The 15,619-nt window shown below is 40.0% G+C and overlaps 1 protein-coding gene and 1 long non-coding RNA gene across 40 annotated transcripts in view; one reads left to right on the top strand and one right to left on the bottom strand.

Annotated features, from left to right (window-relative positions):
• The window catches only part of Slmap (sarcolemma associated protein), a 144,746-nt gene that overhangs the window by 127,080 nt on the left and 2,047 nt on the right, over positions 1-15,619 (top strand). For 21 of the 39 annotated variants that reach the window (XM_042284465.2, XM_042284468.2, XM_042284458.2 and 18 more), the window contains 2 exons: positions 7,873-8,044; positions 12,316-12,450. In XM_042284465.2, coding sequence (XP_042140399.1) covers positions 7,873-8,044; positions 12,316-12,450 — 307 coding nt within the window. Of the gene's footprint in view, positions 1-7,872; positions 8,045-12,315; positions 12,451-14,630; positions 14,721-15,619 lie in introns of all 39 variants that reach the window. The other 18 variants (XM_042284469.2, XM_042284459.2, XM_042284466.2 and 15 more) reach the window with 1 other exon arrangement.
• Positions 12,510-15,239, bottom strand: LOC143267213 (uncharacterized). Its single transcript, XR_013042135.1, has 3 exons — positions 15,110-15,239; positions 13,209-13,305; positions 12,510-12,643 (listed from the first exon to the last, which is right to left on the bottom strand). It is a non-coding gene; the product is annotated as an uncharacterized LOC143267213 (long non-coding RNA).

Below are 15,619 nucleotides of genomic sequence, written 5' to 3'. Positions count from 1 at the left end.
TGCTAGAGGACTTGAGGCCATGGGTTCTATTCCTTGCTTGAGGGAGAGGGATGATAGAGAGATTTTGAGAGAGTGAGATTGAACCATGGTTGCTCTAACCTGACTAGCCAAAATAGGAAGCTCTGGGTTCAATAAGACCTTGTCTTTGGAGGAAGACATCTAACACTGATTTTAGCCTTCCCTTAGGCTGGAATAGATGTACACACCTGTACATACACATGTGCAAACACACATATCACATATCTTGATACATATAAATAGGCCACACACACACACACACACAGAGACACATACACAAACGCACACAGACAGAGGAGCTAAATCTATACGGTGGCACGCCTCTGTAATCCCAACACTTAGGAGGCAGAGGCAGGAGGACCAGGAGTTCAATGTCCTTTTTAGCTCTACAGTTTGGGCAGCATTACCTCTGTCCCTCATCCCTCCTAATCAGTAAGGAAATACCTAAAGGAACAAGATCTGCTGGTTTATTCTCTAAAGCACCTCATTATAATACTATGAAATCTCAGCATATGGATCCATAAAGCACTTTGATTTTTATCTCTCTCTCTCTTTTTTATTTTTGTGTGTAAATTCTTCTCTTTTTTTTTAAAATATTTTTATTTTATTATTAACTTAATTTTACATTTATCAGCCACGGATTCCCCCATCCTCCCTCCTCCCACCCCCCAGCCCTCCCCCCAATCCACCCCCCACTCCCACTCCCTCCAAGGCAAGGTCTCCCCTGGGGAGTCAGCCCAGGCAGGTCCAGTCCCCTCCTCCCTACACCAAGGCTGAGCAAAGTGTCCCAGCATAGGCTCCAAAAAAGCCGGTCCGTGCACCAAGGACAGGTCCCTGCTCCACTGCCTGGGGGGCCTCCCAAACAGTTCAAGTTAATCAACTGTCTCACTTATCCAGAGAGCCTGGTCCAGTTCCATGGGGGTTCCTCAGCCAATGGTTCATAGTGCATGTGTTTCCACTAGTTTGGTTATTTGTCCCTGTGCTTTTTCCAGTCATGGTCTCAATAGCTCTCACTCATAAATCCCTTCTCTCTCTCACCAATTGGACTCCCAGAGCTCCACCTGGGGCTCGGCCGTGAATCTCTGCATCCCCTTCGATCAGACACTGGATGAGAGTTCTATCATGACAGCCATGGCTTTTAAAGATTTTATGTATTTTTATTTTATATGTGTTTTGCCTGTATGTAAGTAAGAGTACCATGTATATGTAGTGGGCATTGGATTCTGTAGAACCATAATCATTCCCTGGAACTAGAATTACAGATAGTTGTGAGCTGCCATGAGGTGCTAGAACCCAAACCTGGGTCCTCTGGAATACCAGCCAGTGCTCTTAACCACTGAGCCATCTCTTCAGTCCCTGATTTTTCTCTTCTAATGCCATTACTTTTGCTTAGTCATTTTATGTATATTACATTTTGAATATGTGTTGATAATTAATGAATAAAGCAAATGTTTACTTGTAACATGAAAGTTAGTAAAAGCAATGCCTAAAAATAGGAAGAGGACAAAAATAAAGACCTATAATACATACACATATGCTTACATGTGTATGTATTGATTACCTGTGTGGCAGCACATGTAAAGAAATTGGTTTTATTTGTTAATACTTTGAAATAAGGTCACATGTAGCTTAAGCTGGCCTTGAACTTGCTATGTAGCCAAGGCTGGCCCCAAACTCCTAATCCTTTGGCTTCAGTCTACCAAGTATTGTGAATATAGGCATTAACTACTGTACTCAGCCGTAGCATGAATCCTAATTGGTCTTATTAATAAAAACCTGGAGTCAGGGTAAATGCTGAAAGATCAGAGAAGCAGAGCAGCCAGCCACTTATTCTTACTTTTACAAAATCCTCAGCCTGAAAGAGACTGAGCCTCTGTCTTCTCCCGCCTTACATTCCTCTCTCCGCCCAGCCATATCACTTCCTGTCTCTATCTCCCTAGGTGCTGGGATTAAAGGCTACCACTACCTGGCCTCTGTGGCTACCTGGTGGCTTATCTCTGCACTATGATCTTTAGGCAAGCTTTATTTGTTAGATCACAAACAAAATATTACACAGCTTTTTTTTTTGTTTGTTTGTTTTTGTTTTTTGTTTTTTGTTTTATATTGTGTTCTAGACTGGCCTGGGACTTAACTATGTAGCCCAGGCTGGCCATGAACTCACTCTAGTCCTCCTGCCTCAGCCTCCCTGTAAGTCAGTCATGCAGATATCCAGGTTCTTTTTCTTTACAACATATTAGGTTTTTAGATGAATTTATTTAATTTGATATTTTTATTGTTTTCAGACAGAATTTCATTAGGTTGCCCAGGTTGGGCCTGAATTTGAGATCCTATTTCAGCCTCCTCAGTCCTGGGATTTTAGTTGTGTGTCACCACACTCCATATAGTTTGTGTTGCTTAGTTATTCTTGTCTTGTAAGTATTGATATTTTCAAGATTCTGAACCTCCTGATTTTAGCTGGAAGTTTTCCTGTATCCTTCCTGGCCCGCAGTCAGGACAAATCTCTCTCATCCACCAGTCCTGCGGCCACTCAGACCCAAGTAAACACACAAAGGCTTATATTATTTACGAACTGTATGACCATTAGTTCAAGCTTATTTCTGACTAGCTCTTACACTTAAATTAACCCATAATTCTTATTTATGTTTAGCCATGTGGCTTGGTACCTTTTCTCAGTTCTGACTTCATATCTTGCTTCCTCTGTGTCTGACTGGTGACTCCTGACTCAGCCCTTCTTCTTCCCAGCCTTCTCTTGATCTGCTTGCCCCACCTGTACTACCTGCTTGGTTACTGGCCAATTAGCATTTTATCAAACCAGTGTACAAAAGCATATTTCTCATAGCACTTCCCCTTTTCTGTCTAATCAAAAAGGAAGGTTTTAACTTTAACATAGTAAAATTACATATAATAGAACAGTTATCAAGCAAGAATTACAGTTACAATATCTAGTCTATTTATATTTGGCATATTTAAAGAAAATATTCTATTTATCCTATATTTGTGAGTCTAAGGTTTCATATCTAACTTATCTTTTATCATAACCAAGGAAAATTATAACTATCTAGTCTTCAACTATATCAAAGAACCCAGAAAGATATTACCTAAGTAAACAGGAAATGCATTGTAAGCAACTTCCAAAATTCTGGAAATGACAGAGACAGCTGGCAGCCTGGACAATCACCCAAAGTTCCTCTGCAACATTGGGGCATCAATCTTCAGACTATAGGCCTAGTTTCTCAGTCACTTTTCCTTGTGTCCTGTAGAATGTCTGACAGTCTCCTGTGAAGCAAGAACCTGAAGGACCATCTTGCCTTGTTTTGACAAAATTTAGTGGTCATTTTTCCATGGGTCCTGCATGTCCAGTAGATACAACATTTTGTCAAACAGTCCAGGCAAGAACAGTCTCTTGCCCAAATGGCTAACTTTTGTTAAGAAGAAGATAAACTCCATATGGAATGTCTTTGATACCCATCTTCCTCTTTGAAGTAAATTGGTGCTGCCAGGAGCAGACATATCTCCACTGTCCAGAAAAGTCTTAAGTTTTTAAAACATTTTAAATGCCATATTCTGTAGGTCTTTGAAGTGTTTGAAGATTACCTACCTAATTGAAATATATCTATGTATACCTAGAAAAGTTAACTAACATGACTATAGGTTTGATTATTATGGATGACTAATTATTAATGTGTATTTCTTTAATTATCCATTACAATTTAAATGAGTTACATAAACATAATACTTTAAACAAGAGTAGAAACATACATACACTATAACAAAATTAACTTTAAATTTGTATCAACAAATTAAAATCCATAGCATTGTAAAACATTTTTAAACAAGTTGTTGCTCTTTAAAAGTAGATTCAATAATCTACCCTTTCATCCTATCATATCTATAGCCTATATTTCTATGTCATATCCCCCTTTCTTTTTTTAGAAAGAGATTGACTATGACCAATAATAATTTGTAACCAACAACCTAAACAAAGACAGACAAACATCCATTATCCAGTTTTTGGGAATGTGGGCATAGTTTTCTAGGCTATTTCATGCTGATAGGTGCCACTGGTAGTCTTGGAGATTCTGAGAAAATTTGAGATAATGGTAAAGTCCTGGGAAGACCGGCTATAACCTTTGTTGATAGGTACCATCTGTTAAGGTTCAGGAGGTCTGGCTTGATCAAATCTGATCCATCTTAACCTGGAACAAATGCATAGCCTCTTGCTTCCTGTGGAAACAAAAGCAGAGCCTCCTTTCCAAAGCAACGTATCCTTAGGTCCAAATTTTGAAGTCAAGATACCTTCAAAATATACATATTGGTTTAACTGAGCAGCCTTTATAATTAAATGTCTTTCTGCAGTTAAAAATCCCAAAGACAATATAATCTAGACTCTCTGTGTGATTTCCATCTTTATGTGGCTTATTTTTTATATTACTTTTACTTTCTTTTTAAAGACTTTTTTTTAAACTTTCTATTTCTTTATATAACTGTCTATATTCCTTTTCCTCTTTCTTCCAAGCCTACATACATTTTTACACACACTATAAACTGTTTAGGGTTTATCCCATCTGAATCTGTCTTATTGTGAATTTATTGCTTTAAACTGCAGCATGACTAGGACTGAAATGGCAGCTTTGGCTGCTGGCTCCCCCCATTTCGGCTTCCCAGCATGGTGGAACTAAGTTTTCCACCAGCTCTGGGGAAATCATGTTCATTGCTGACTCTCTGAAGCAGTGGGTCTGTGCTTCCATCCAGCAGCGTGTAACCCAAAAACCTTTTTTCTTTCTTTCTTTCTTTCTTTCTTTCTTTCTTTCTTTCTTTCTTTCTTTCTTTCTTTCTTTCTTTCTTTCTTTCTTTCTTTCTTTCTTCTCTCTCTCTCTCTCTCTCTCTCTCTCTCTCTCTTTCCTTCTCTCCCTCCCTCCCTCCCTTCCTCCCTCCCTCCTTCCTTTCTTCCTTTTTTCCTTCCCTCCTTCCTTCTTCTCTCTCTTTCCCTCACTCCCTTCCTCCCTACCTCCTTCCTTCCTTCCTTTCGTCTGTACTAGCAAAAGCTATATCCACCACGCACCACACACCATGCTCTTCGGGTTATAGACACCACTGTGTACAGTGGCAGGAATCCACCATGCTGCACTTAAGCCCATATGCCAGTGAACCTGCCATACTGTAGCTCAAGTCCGTACACCACAGCATCTCTGTACCTTGGTGTCTCTATATCTCGACCCGCATGAGACATGAAGTAGAAAGCTGTTTTTGGCTCCATTATTGTGTGTTTAGAACCCCTTTTTAAACTCTTTTATGCCTTATTGAAATTTGAGAGCCCCATGTTGGCACGCCAGATATAGCTGGAAGTTTTCCTGTGCCCTGGGTGGCTGGCCAGGTGGGACACCTAATCTCTCATTTTTGAGATGTGATTAGTGAAATCTAGCAGACTGTTAAAGACGATTCTTTTTAAATTATGTCAATTTTACTTAAATGTTCAAAATAATGTTTACAGATTTCATGTGAGTGGAAGCATATGGCTTCAAATGTTAGACGTCAGTTGCATATTTTCTGCTTGTGTGGAGAACCAGCTATGTGGGATGCTTAGGCAGGGAGACTCCCATCTCACAACCAAACCAAACCAAAACAATGGGTTCTAGAAAGGTACACTATATCAATACTTATCATTATTCAAGTCATCTCTCTACACTCACATAAACTACATAAGAGATATTAATTCTATTTCTTCCTGCCTGACTACTCTGAATTTATTTGTTAGGCTTCTCTTTACACAGGGTCTTAATGGCCCTTTAGTCTTTATGTTTATTGGCCTGATACTATCAGACTCATCCTTAAGAATATGCCCAGTGTGTAAGAAGAATGAAATATATCCTCTGTAGTTCTTTATTTATAGTATTGAATATGATTGAGTCCCATTCTGAAAGACATAGCATTGTCACTTTGGAAATCTTATGTTTTATGTGTGGGTGTTTTGTTGCCTGCATACATGTACTCCATGTGCATGCATTGCCTGCATACATGTACTCTGTGTGCATGCATTGCCTGCAGAAGCCGGAAGAGGACAACATTATCCCCTGGAACTGGAGTTAAAAATGGTTATGAACTGTAATGTGGATGCAAAGACTCAAACACGAGTCCTCTGGAAGAGCAAGTAGTGCCATCTGAGCCATCTCTCCAACCTGAAGCGATGGCTCAGTGGTTAAGAGCATTGGCTGCTCTTCTAGAGGTCCTGAGTTCAATTCCCAGCAACCACATGGTGGCTCACAACCACTTGTAATGAGATCTGGTGCCCTCTTCTGGCCTGCAGATGTATATATAGACAGAACACTGTATACATAATAAATAAATAAATAAATAAATCTTAAAAAAAAACCTTACATTCTTTTAACTACTTCTAGGAGCTGATTTTTCTCTATGTTAGATAAGTTTTTTTTTTTTGTACTGGAGATTGAGCCCAGAGTCTTGGTCATGTTAGCCACATGCTCTACCACTAGAGCTCTAACACATGCTCTACCACATGCTCTGTTCAGTTTCTGAAAAAGACATTGATGTACGTTCATATCAAGTTACTTTCCTCATGTGTAAATTATTTTTAATAGCAAATTATAAAAATAATCATGTAATTAAAGCTGAAGAATAGCTTTAGATGTTGTCTTAGTTAGGGCTTCTGTTGCTGTGATAAAACACCATGCCCAAAGCAACTTGGGGAGGAAAGGGTTTATTTTATCTTGTAACTCTCAGGTCACAGACCATCACTGAAGGAAGTCAGGGCAGGAACCTGGAGAAAGGATCTGAAGCAGAGGCCATGGAGGTTCGATGTTAATTGGCTTACTCCTCATGGCTTATTCACCTGCTTTCTTGTACAACCCAGGACTACTTGCCCAGGGGTGGCACCACTCACAGTGGACTAAGCCCTCCTCCATCCATCATCAGTCGAGAAAACACCCCACAAACTTGCTCACAAGCCAGTCTGGCAATTTTCAACCGAGGCTCCCTCCTCCCAGATGATTCTAGATTGTGTCAAGATGACATAAAACAGTGAGCACAGAGGTGACTGTTTGACACAAGAGGACACTGAGACATCCCTTGATATTTGCAGCACAGAGCTGGTACACATCTAAGAGCTCAGGCGTGCTTTTTCAGAGAATAAGGTGCAGCAGTAAAGTGACAGCTCTGTATCCCACAGTTCAGTGTGCTAAGGCCAAGCTCCACTCCCTGTCTAGTTCCTTGCCGTGCTTGCTTGCTTGTGTGATGGCGGCTTTCATTTGAGCAGGTTTGTCTTTGCTTGAGTTAGCAGTGATGCCCAAGCTTCAGGTTTCTGACCCCTGTTTGCTTTTCAAGTACTTAATCTTGTAACATAGTTGAAATATGCATTTTAATGTATTTATGATATAATTAGTAAAGATAATTTGACATACTAAAGTATATAATTAAGACCAGCATGGGGGTGCTATATTTAATCCCAGGATTTGGGAGGCAAAGGCAGGCAGAATTCTTCGACTTCAAGGCCCGCCTGGTCTACAAAGGAAGGTCCAGGCCAGCCAAAGCTACATAGTATGACCCTGTCTCAAAACAAGAAAACAAAACAAAAGCAAAGAAAACCCCAAAATAGAATTAGTCATTTCCTTCTGTTTATAAAATTTCTACTTGGATGTATATTTGAAAGGATATAGCTTTAAACTTGAAGGGATTTTTGGGAGTGTCTCAATGCCTTTTCCTTCCTGAGCACGTCTTACTTTCTTATACCTTTTTTTCTGCTGTGAAATGCACTCCCTCTCACCTAGTGAATGCTGAGGATCTTGGGCTTTCTTTGTGTTCAGGGTCTGCTGCGAATGACTGTCCATGTTTATATTGCAGTTCTCAGAAGCAGAGTTTGGAGCTCACAAGTGACCTCAGCATCCTCCAGATGACCAGGAAAGAGCTCGAGAACCAAGTGGGATCCTTGAAAGAGCAACATCTTCGTGACTCAGCTGACTTAAAAACTCTTCTCAGTAAGGCTGAAAACCAAGCAAAGGATGTTCAGAAAGAGGTAAAGCGAAAAGACATGCTCAGCCCAATTATGGTTGGACTTAAAGCCAAAGGCAAATCAGATATCCATGCCACTTAGAAATAAAGAAAAGCAGAACGCATATTACCTGACAGTTGACACTTGGAACAACCCAGCCTGGTAATTACTAGCTGTTCGTCCATATCAAGAGAATTTATCAAGTGCTTGCTTCCAAACATACAGACATAAGAGCTAGTTCTTAATTTTTCTCTAACAGTTGACTGACATGAGAGACCCTTTGTAGCAGATTTGCTTGGTCTGTTTAACTATCAAAGAGTGTGTCATGTGAAATGAAGCATTCTTTCAGAAATCAAACTACAAACCAGGGCTACACTGTAGTGAGTGCTGGAGCTATATGCTCCTGGGAAAGTGGCTAAAAAGTCACTTAGCCTGTTGTGGTGGCTCATGCTTGTCATTCCAGCACCAGGGAGGTTGAGGCAGGAGGACTGCAATGAGTTCAAGGCTTTACTGGATTATAGAATGAACCCTATCTCAAAACACCAAAGTAAAACGTATACACAGATGGGCAAGGTGATAAACACCTACGGTCCCAGCACTTGGGAGGTGGAGCAGGAGAATCAGGAGTTCAAGGTCAGCCTCAGCTACATAACAAGTTTGAGGATAGCTTAATCTGCATGAGATCTATGTCAGAAAAACTTAAAAATCACCTGTATGCAGGCAGCCAAATGCCTGTTCTGTGGAGCTGTATTTTCCCCCTATACTTTCTTTTTGTCTTCACAAATATACACACTTAAGTTTCCATGTGATTCTGCTTATACCTTGATTTCATTAGCTTTTGAAATAATCATGTGAAGGATGGTGAGAGGTTGACTTTGGAAAGGACTCACCCCAGGTTTTTCTGAACAGGATAGATGCATCTTAAAGCTGACAACAGGGCAGTACCAGTTGTGTTCACTCCTGCTGGCCTTCCTGCACTGACTCCTGTCAGCTAAGGATGCCGGTTAACAAAGAAAGCCTGTCTGCTCATCAGGAAGTACTAGCTGTAGACTTGCCTACAGGCAAGATTCTTCATACGATAGAGGGAAGTAGAAGACAGCACTTTGTCTTTACAAATGAATTTTCTGGAAGTTGTTTGTAGGAAATAAGATTAATGCAAGTTTCTCTTTGCACTTTGCCTGGAGTATCCTGAATTTGGAAATGATTGTTCTTCTGTCTTTGTGCTTGTTTCTAAAGGAAAAAAAATGGCAACAGTTTTAATATTCATGTAGACACATTGACTTTGAAATGTTCTGCTTTACATGCTTAAGGATGTGTATTTTAGAAACATCCTCATTTGGTTGAAACACAAAATTTGTGCCAAAGTAAATATCCTAATATTTAATACTGTAAGCACTTTGTGCCCTTCCTGTCCATGTGCCATAATTCTTTCAATATTTGGGAAGAATTTGTGGTGGGAAGATGATTCTGTTGTATGTTATTAATGATACGTTAGCCATTTGTTGCATTATTTGTTTGCCTGCTTGCAGTCACTGTATAATCAGTGCCAAGTGCTTTAACTGTTTCCACAAATGGCGTGGCATGTTGTCACAGCATCTAAAGTGTTGCTGGTCTCTGGATTGCATTAAATGCAGCATATTTGGAAATATGTCTGAGCTTGTTAGTATGTTCTTTCCTATTTTCTTGTTCACTGTTTTTCATTGTGAAATGATGTATAGTCATCATATTCCTTTGTAATGTGAATTGCTCTGTTTGTCCTTCTGTCAACATATTGGATACTAGTCTGTAAGTAAAAGTTTTAATGAGGTTTTTATCTCTGTGTAATACACTACAAATACATTATTACTTTTTAGTAATGCATATTTACTTCTTTTCAACATTTCCCTTTGCTCTTCTTTCTCTCATGGAATCATGCTTAATGTGCTCAAAAACCCTGATTATGTGTCTTCAGTACTGTAAGAGGTTAAACTATTGTAAGTTGAGCAACCCCAGATATGATTATTATTATGATTATTATTATTGTTATTTTTTTGTGAAAAAGAGCCACAGGTGTTGGTAATATTATGTGGTATTTCTCTCTTGAGACCAAACTCACTGGTTACTTCAAAGTTATAAAGCAAGAGGGAACAGAAGTGATATCTAAGCAAGGTGTAAAGCTAAGGCTGCAGAATGTGACCTTTGTTCTGCTGGTTAAAGCTTTATCTATGGTAATTTTTATATAAATAACTCCAAAGAAAAAGTGTGAGAAGTAATTAATTCTCAATAGTAAAAGAATTGTTTATCATCTTTATATTTGATTTTATAAAGCATCTATGTATTTTAATTTAATGAGAATATCTATGATCTAAGAGTTCAATCAGTGTGTGACATACACTTGCAATCTGCATACTTAGGAAGCTGAGAGAGATAGGTCTCAAGTTGGTGCCAATTGGGCTACATAGACTCTGTCTCCAAGAAACCAACCAGCCAACCAGAGAATACATAAAACATTGAACATCTAATCTCCCTGAAAAGACTGACTCAGGGTTGGTGCTTGGCTCCCCTGTCTTCCTGTAGGGCCAGAGTCCTCCCCATGCACTCCCCTGCTTGAGCTAAGCAGCAGTATCCCATGACTGTGCTGCTCACTTGTGCCATGCTTCACACTCCTGAAATGGAGAGATGATTAAATGTTCTGATGTAGAGGGCAGTATGGTGTAAGCATGGTGGAAAGGGGAAGGAGAGGAAAAGTTTGGTTGACAAAGCACTTTTGACTTGTCCTCTTTTAGCACTGTTGGGAACTATTGGGTGATCACTGAGAACTGACTGCGTTCTCAGGTGCAAAGCTAGTCTAGAATCACTGACTTTTCCTTGGCAGCCTCCCAGCAGCCTTCTGCCTTCTGGGAGAGTTCACAGACCCTCACATCAACCTGAAAAAAGCTGTCACAAACAAATCCATGAATTTTAGTCTTTGGTTCATTTTCTAGTGTATTTCCCAGGGCTGTTCAGGGAATGTTCTTAAGTAACAAATCATTTCTTTCATATCTTCCTTCCCCTTCTTGGTAACCTCTGACCTCTGACCCTGACCTCTTCCCTGCCCACTTTTCTCCTAATGTCTTTACACATTTTCATCTTTCTTAGAACTTGTCTTTATTGAGTATTGAGGAGGTTCTCTCTACTCCAAGGTGCTTGCATTTTTCAGGACCATTGTTATAAAGATTTGTTAAATTTGGGATTTAGGTAGAGAAGAACCACAAACCTTCCATTTTCCTAAGCCGTGCTGAGGAGGAGGAGCCTTTCTGATAGACCACACTCATGGGATATTGGTTTTCTATTCAGCCTTTGTCTTCCTGTCTTCCTTCTGAAACACTCAGAGATGGCAGAATGAGGCACAGAAGTGGAGACAGGCATGCCCAGCAGCAGAGCAGTGTCCCTTTGGGAACCTCGTCTTCAGTAAGCTGCAGCATCTAGAAATGCATCCAGTCTAGAATTCCAGCTTCTTGGGACCATTAAGAGATCAAGCCACATTGTATATCACATTGGTTTGACCTGTCTTCAAGGGATAGTTTGTGTAAAAGTCATGTTATTTATATATATATATATATATTCATATTATGTCTACATATTACACACACACACACACACACACACACACACACACACACACACACACACACACGTTTTCAATAGTAGAAAGTAGCTGGTTCCTTTATGGAAACTTTTCTATCAGAAAGAGATTTTAAAAAGTCTTTTAAATTGGGGCTGATGGGCTTTAAGTGTCAAGTGCCCCAGTCTTTGTGGTGAGTATGTCAGAATCATTTCTCTGCCTTATTTGTCTAGAAAACTTACTGATAGGGCACCGATGATATCCACTAGTGCTGAGTAATAGAAGACTTAGTGAAAGTTAATGCCTTTTATTTCAAGAGTAAATAACTTGGCTAACATGGCTTCCTTTTAATTACCAGGAAATACATTTAGACCTAACTCTGCCTTTTAATTAGGATTTGTCTCTACCTGTTTGTCTTTTGCTCAAAGGAAAAATTTCCAATTTCCCCTCTTCTCACTTGATGGAAGAAGTGACCCTTTATATTATAAACAGATGACAACACGGTATGTTCCGTTCTTTGATTTTAACACCAGGGCAAGAAAAATCATTACATAGGATTAAGCCAGCATTAAAGATTTCTTACTGTGAGTGCCAAAGGCTTGACTTCGGTGTTCAACGTTATTAAGCAGGGCCTGGTATATACCTGACTAGAACCATAACTTCATACCCATTTTAAGTCCAGCCCGCACACTCTTTTTTTCTTTACCTTTAGTATGAAAAGACACAGACTGTACTCTCAGAACTGAAGTTGAAGTTTGAAGTGACTGAGCAGGAAAAGCAATCAATCACAGATGAGCTCAAACAGTGTAAAGACACCCTGAAGCTGCTGCGAGAGAAAGGAGCTAATGTAAGTGTTTACCAGCTCAGCTCAGCTTCCGTTGAGCGGGATGTCGGAGGCTTGAGAATGGTTTTCAGAATCTAACAGCCTGGGCACGGGAGAAGAGAGCTGTTGATGATGAATAGCCGTGGTAGAACTTCTGTGCTGTGGGATTTCTTTCCTTCTTTTTAAGTAAGAATTTGCCCCTTTGACTTACGCCTGCCTGGTGGAAAACAACTATCAGTAAAACAACTTGGAAGAACTATCTGGTTTGCCCAGTTTAGTCTGAAATTTTGTCACTAGGTCACCAGCTGCCTTTTGTTTCTTTCCTACTGGGAAATGAAGCCGGTGCCACCCAAGGCTGTTTAGGAGATGTGGTACACACTGGCCCTTAGTCTTAGGTGGTTTCAGAAAGCAAGGCTTTAGTAGTTTTCATTTCTGTACTGGTAATGTGCATTCCTAAAAGCTTTCTGCTTATTTGACATCTATCAGTATTCGGTAAATTGACATAGCACTTTCTAATGTGTGTTTGAGAGAGAGATGGGGACTGACGGGCACGGAGATGGAAAAAACATTCGGCTGTAAATTTAGTTTGACAACACTTGTTTCTCACTTGGGAAGAAAGGTCTTTAAGGCGAAGTTATACTAAATACATGTCGTGTTGTTTGTTGTGGTGAACATTGCCTTTGTGGGCCCTAACTGATGGCTGTTCAGTGTGGTTGGTTGTGCTCTGTCACAGCTTGGACACTGCAGTGGACGTGAGCCACATGCTTCCTGTGGCCGCTCACCTTGCAGCACAGGCACAGATGAACGATGTTGCATGGCCATCCAGTTATGCAATTTTCACAGAATGCTCACGAGTTGTGTCCAGCTGTCCTTTGCTTACTAAAGTTACAGATTTTAGACAATAAAAGATTGCAGGTTAGGTAGGAGCCCTTTAGAAATGGAAGGGTTGAAGACTTAATGCAAAACAAAAGTGGATTACATTTATTTTTTCTGTTTTTTTTTTTTTTTTTCGGTTTTTCGAGACAGGGTTTCTCTGTGTAGCTTTGCGCCTTTCCTGGAGCTCACTTGGTAGCCCAGGCTGGCCTCGAACTCACAGAGATCCGCCTGGCTCTGCCTCCCGAGTGCTGGGATTAAAGGCGTGCGCCACCACCGCCCGGCTTACATTTATTTTTTAATGCATAGAATATAGAAATCTTCTAAAATCAGATCATAATGATTTGATATCTTTTCTTTTGTGTTAATTCATACCTGATTATAGAATTTCAGTCCACTTCCTGCTAAATTAACCTATAAAGACATCTTGCATGATCAGAATGACCTTTTCTGTGCTCTTACTATTTTATAGTCATATAAAACTATTCACCTTCAGGATGAATTTACCTTTTTTACCATATAGGCTTATATTTCCAAGTGATTCTTTTCCCCCTTAAAAAAATCAGATATGGCCGGGCGATGGTGGTGCACGCCTTTAATCCCAGCACTCGGGAGGCAGAGCCAGGTGGATCTCTGTGAGTTCGAGGCCAGCCTGGGCTACCAAGTGAGTTTCAGGAAAGGCACAAAGCTACACAGAGAAACCCTGTCTCGAAAAACCAAAAAAAAAAAAAAAAAAAAATCAGATATGGTTAGAATAAAGGAAAGTTATTCTTTGGCGTTGGCTACCCATTTATCATACATTGTGCCACACCTCTTGACCCACCGAGTTCACATTGTCACAGAACATGTATTTTTGAGCTTTAAAGCAATACCATCTCAAAAGTGAAAGAATTTCAGTTGGAAGGAAAATGGGTTTCAATGAAAGAACAAAATAGACCCTATCCATTGCCATGGAAACATATCAATTAATTAGTGGACTTCAGATGTGAAACAAAAATAATATATTGTCAAACAGAGCATTGCTTGATAAACTGACATCTGTGCTCTGTCTGAACTTGTCAAGTTTCATTAGGATATTTGTGGACAAGTACATTGACTCTTGCCTCCAGCTGCTCCTTTTGAAGTAGTCGTTTCTTAGCATTCGTGTCCCAGCCCATCATTCTGGATTGTGTTGGATGTCTTTAAAATGTTTGAATTGGTGCAAAACCTGAATGGTGTACTCCTGTTACTTCAGTCTTCCTCTTCTTCTCCAGCCACCCCTGGGGTCTAAATCATCTTACCTGATTGTTTTCATGGCATAAAATGATTTTAATATCCCTTCCCTTCTTCAGCCCACCATATTACAACCTGTCCCAGCCGTATTCATCGGCCTATTCCTGGCTTTCCTGTTTTGGTGTTTCGGTCCATTGTGGTAGAGAAAGGTACAAGCACTACTGTTGAGTCCTTGTCTGTTTGTCACTGTCACCTGTTTGTGCCATATTTGTAATGGAGTGCATGGCAAACCCACACAGATATGTTATTACCTGACGCAAACCCTTCATTTAGTATGCTGTGTATTTGTGTCATATTAGTGAACAATCAACTAATCACATAACATTGTGTCTTGTTTCTTTTGTAGTAATGCTAACATGAATTAACCCTACGTTAACCTCTTGTTAATATGCTTCCTTTAACTGAGTTTTTATCTCTAGCAAACTGGAGTAAGCAGTGAGTTTCTGCAATAGCGCCACCCACGTCCCAGTTATGCTCAATCAGATTTGAATGAGAAATGAAGAGTTTGCATCTTTGAACTTTTAGCCAGCTGTGTTACCTTTTCTTTCTTCCTTCCCATCCATGGTGTAGAGTTTTTTCCCTTTAATCCTTTGCCTGTTTGCTGTGAAGACGAAAGAAAGTGAGACTAGTGTAATGAACCATTGGCTCACAATTTCAACCCCAGTGAGAATTTACATGTGTGATTTAAGCAAGCTCTATAACAAACCTTTTTGAGCTTTGATCTGAAAATTAAGAATATTTCTCAAGAATACTGTCAGTAAGAATCAGTAAGTAAACGGATTTTATAAATCCTCTGAAAGCTGCCTGGGAAGCTCATCTGTGCTTCGCCTTTAGCTGATAGTAGAGCATGCTTATCAGAGGAATCCTGTGGGCAGGGCCTTAGTGCCACTGTCCTCCCAAACCTCATCTGATTTGTGTCTTTTTTGGATCAAGCCTTCACCATTCATCTATCCCATCTTAGAACTCTTGTTTTTATAAACTGTTCAGCAGAATTGTACTGCAGGCACACAGTAAATGTGTGTGGCAGGCACAGCCTAGAACTGTATTT

This window comes from Peromyscus maniculatus, chromosome 9 (assembly GCF_049852395.1).
Source record: "Peromyscus maniculatus bairdii isolate BWxNUB_F1_BW_parent chromosome 9, HU_Pman_BW_mat_3.1, whole genome shotgun sequence".
Taxonomy (NCBI): domain Eukaryota; kingdom Metazoa; phylum Chordata; class Mammalia; order Rodentia; family Cricetidae; genus Peromyscus; species Peromyscus maniculatus.
Note: the sequence above shows the minus strand (reverse complement) of the source record. Positions and strands in the feature narration are given on the sequence as shown.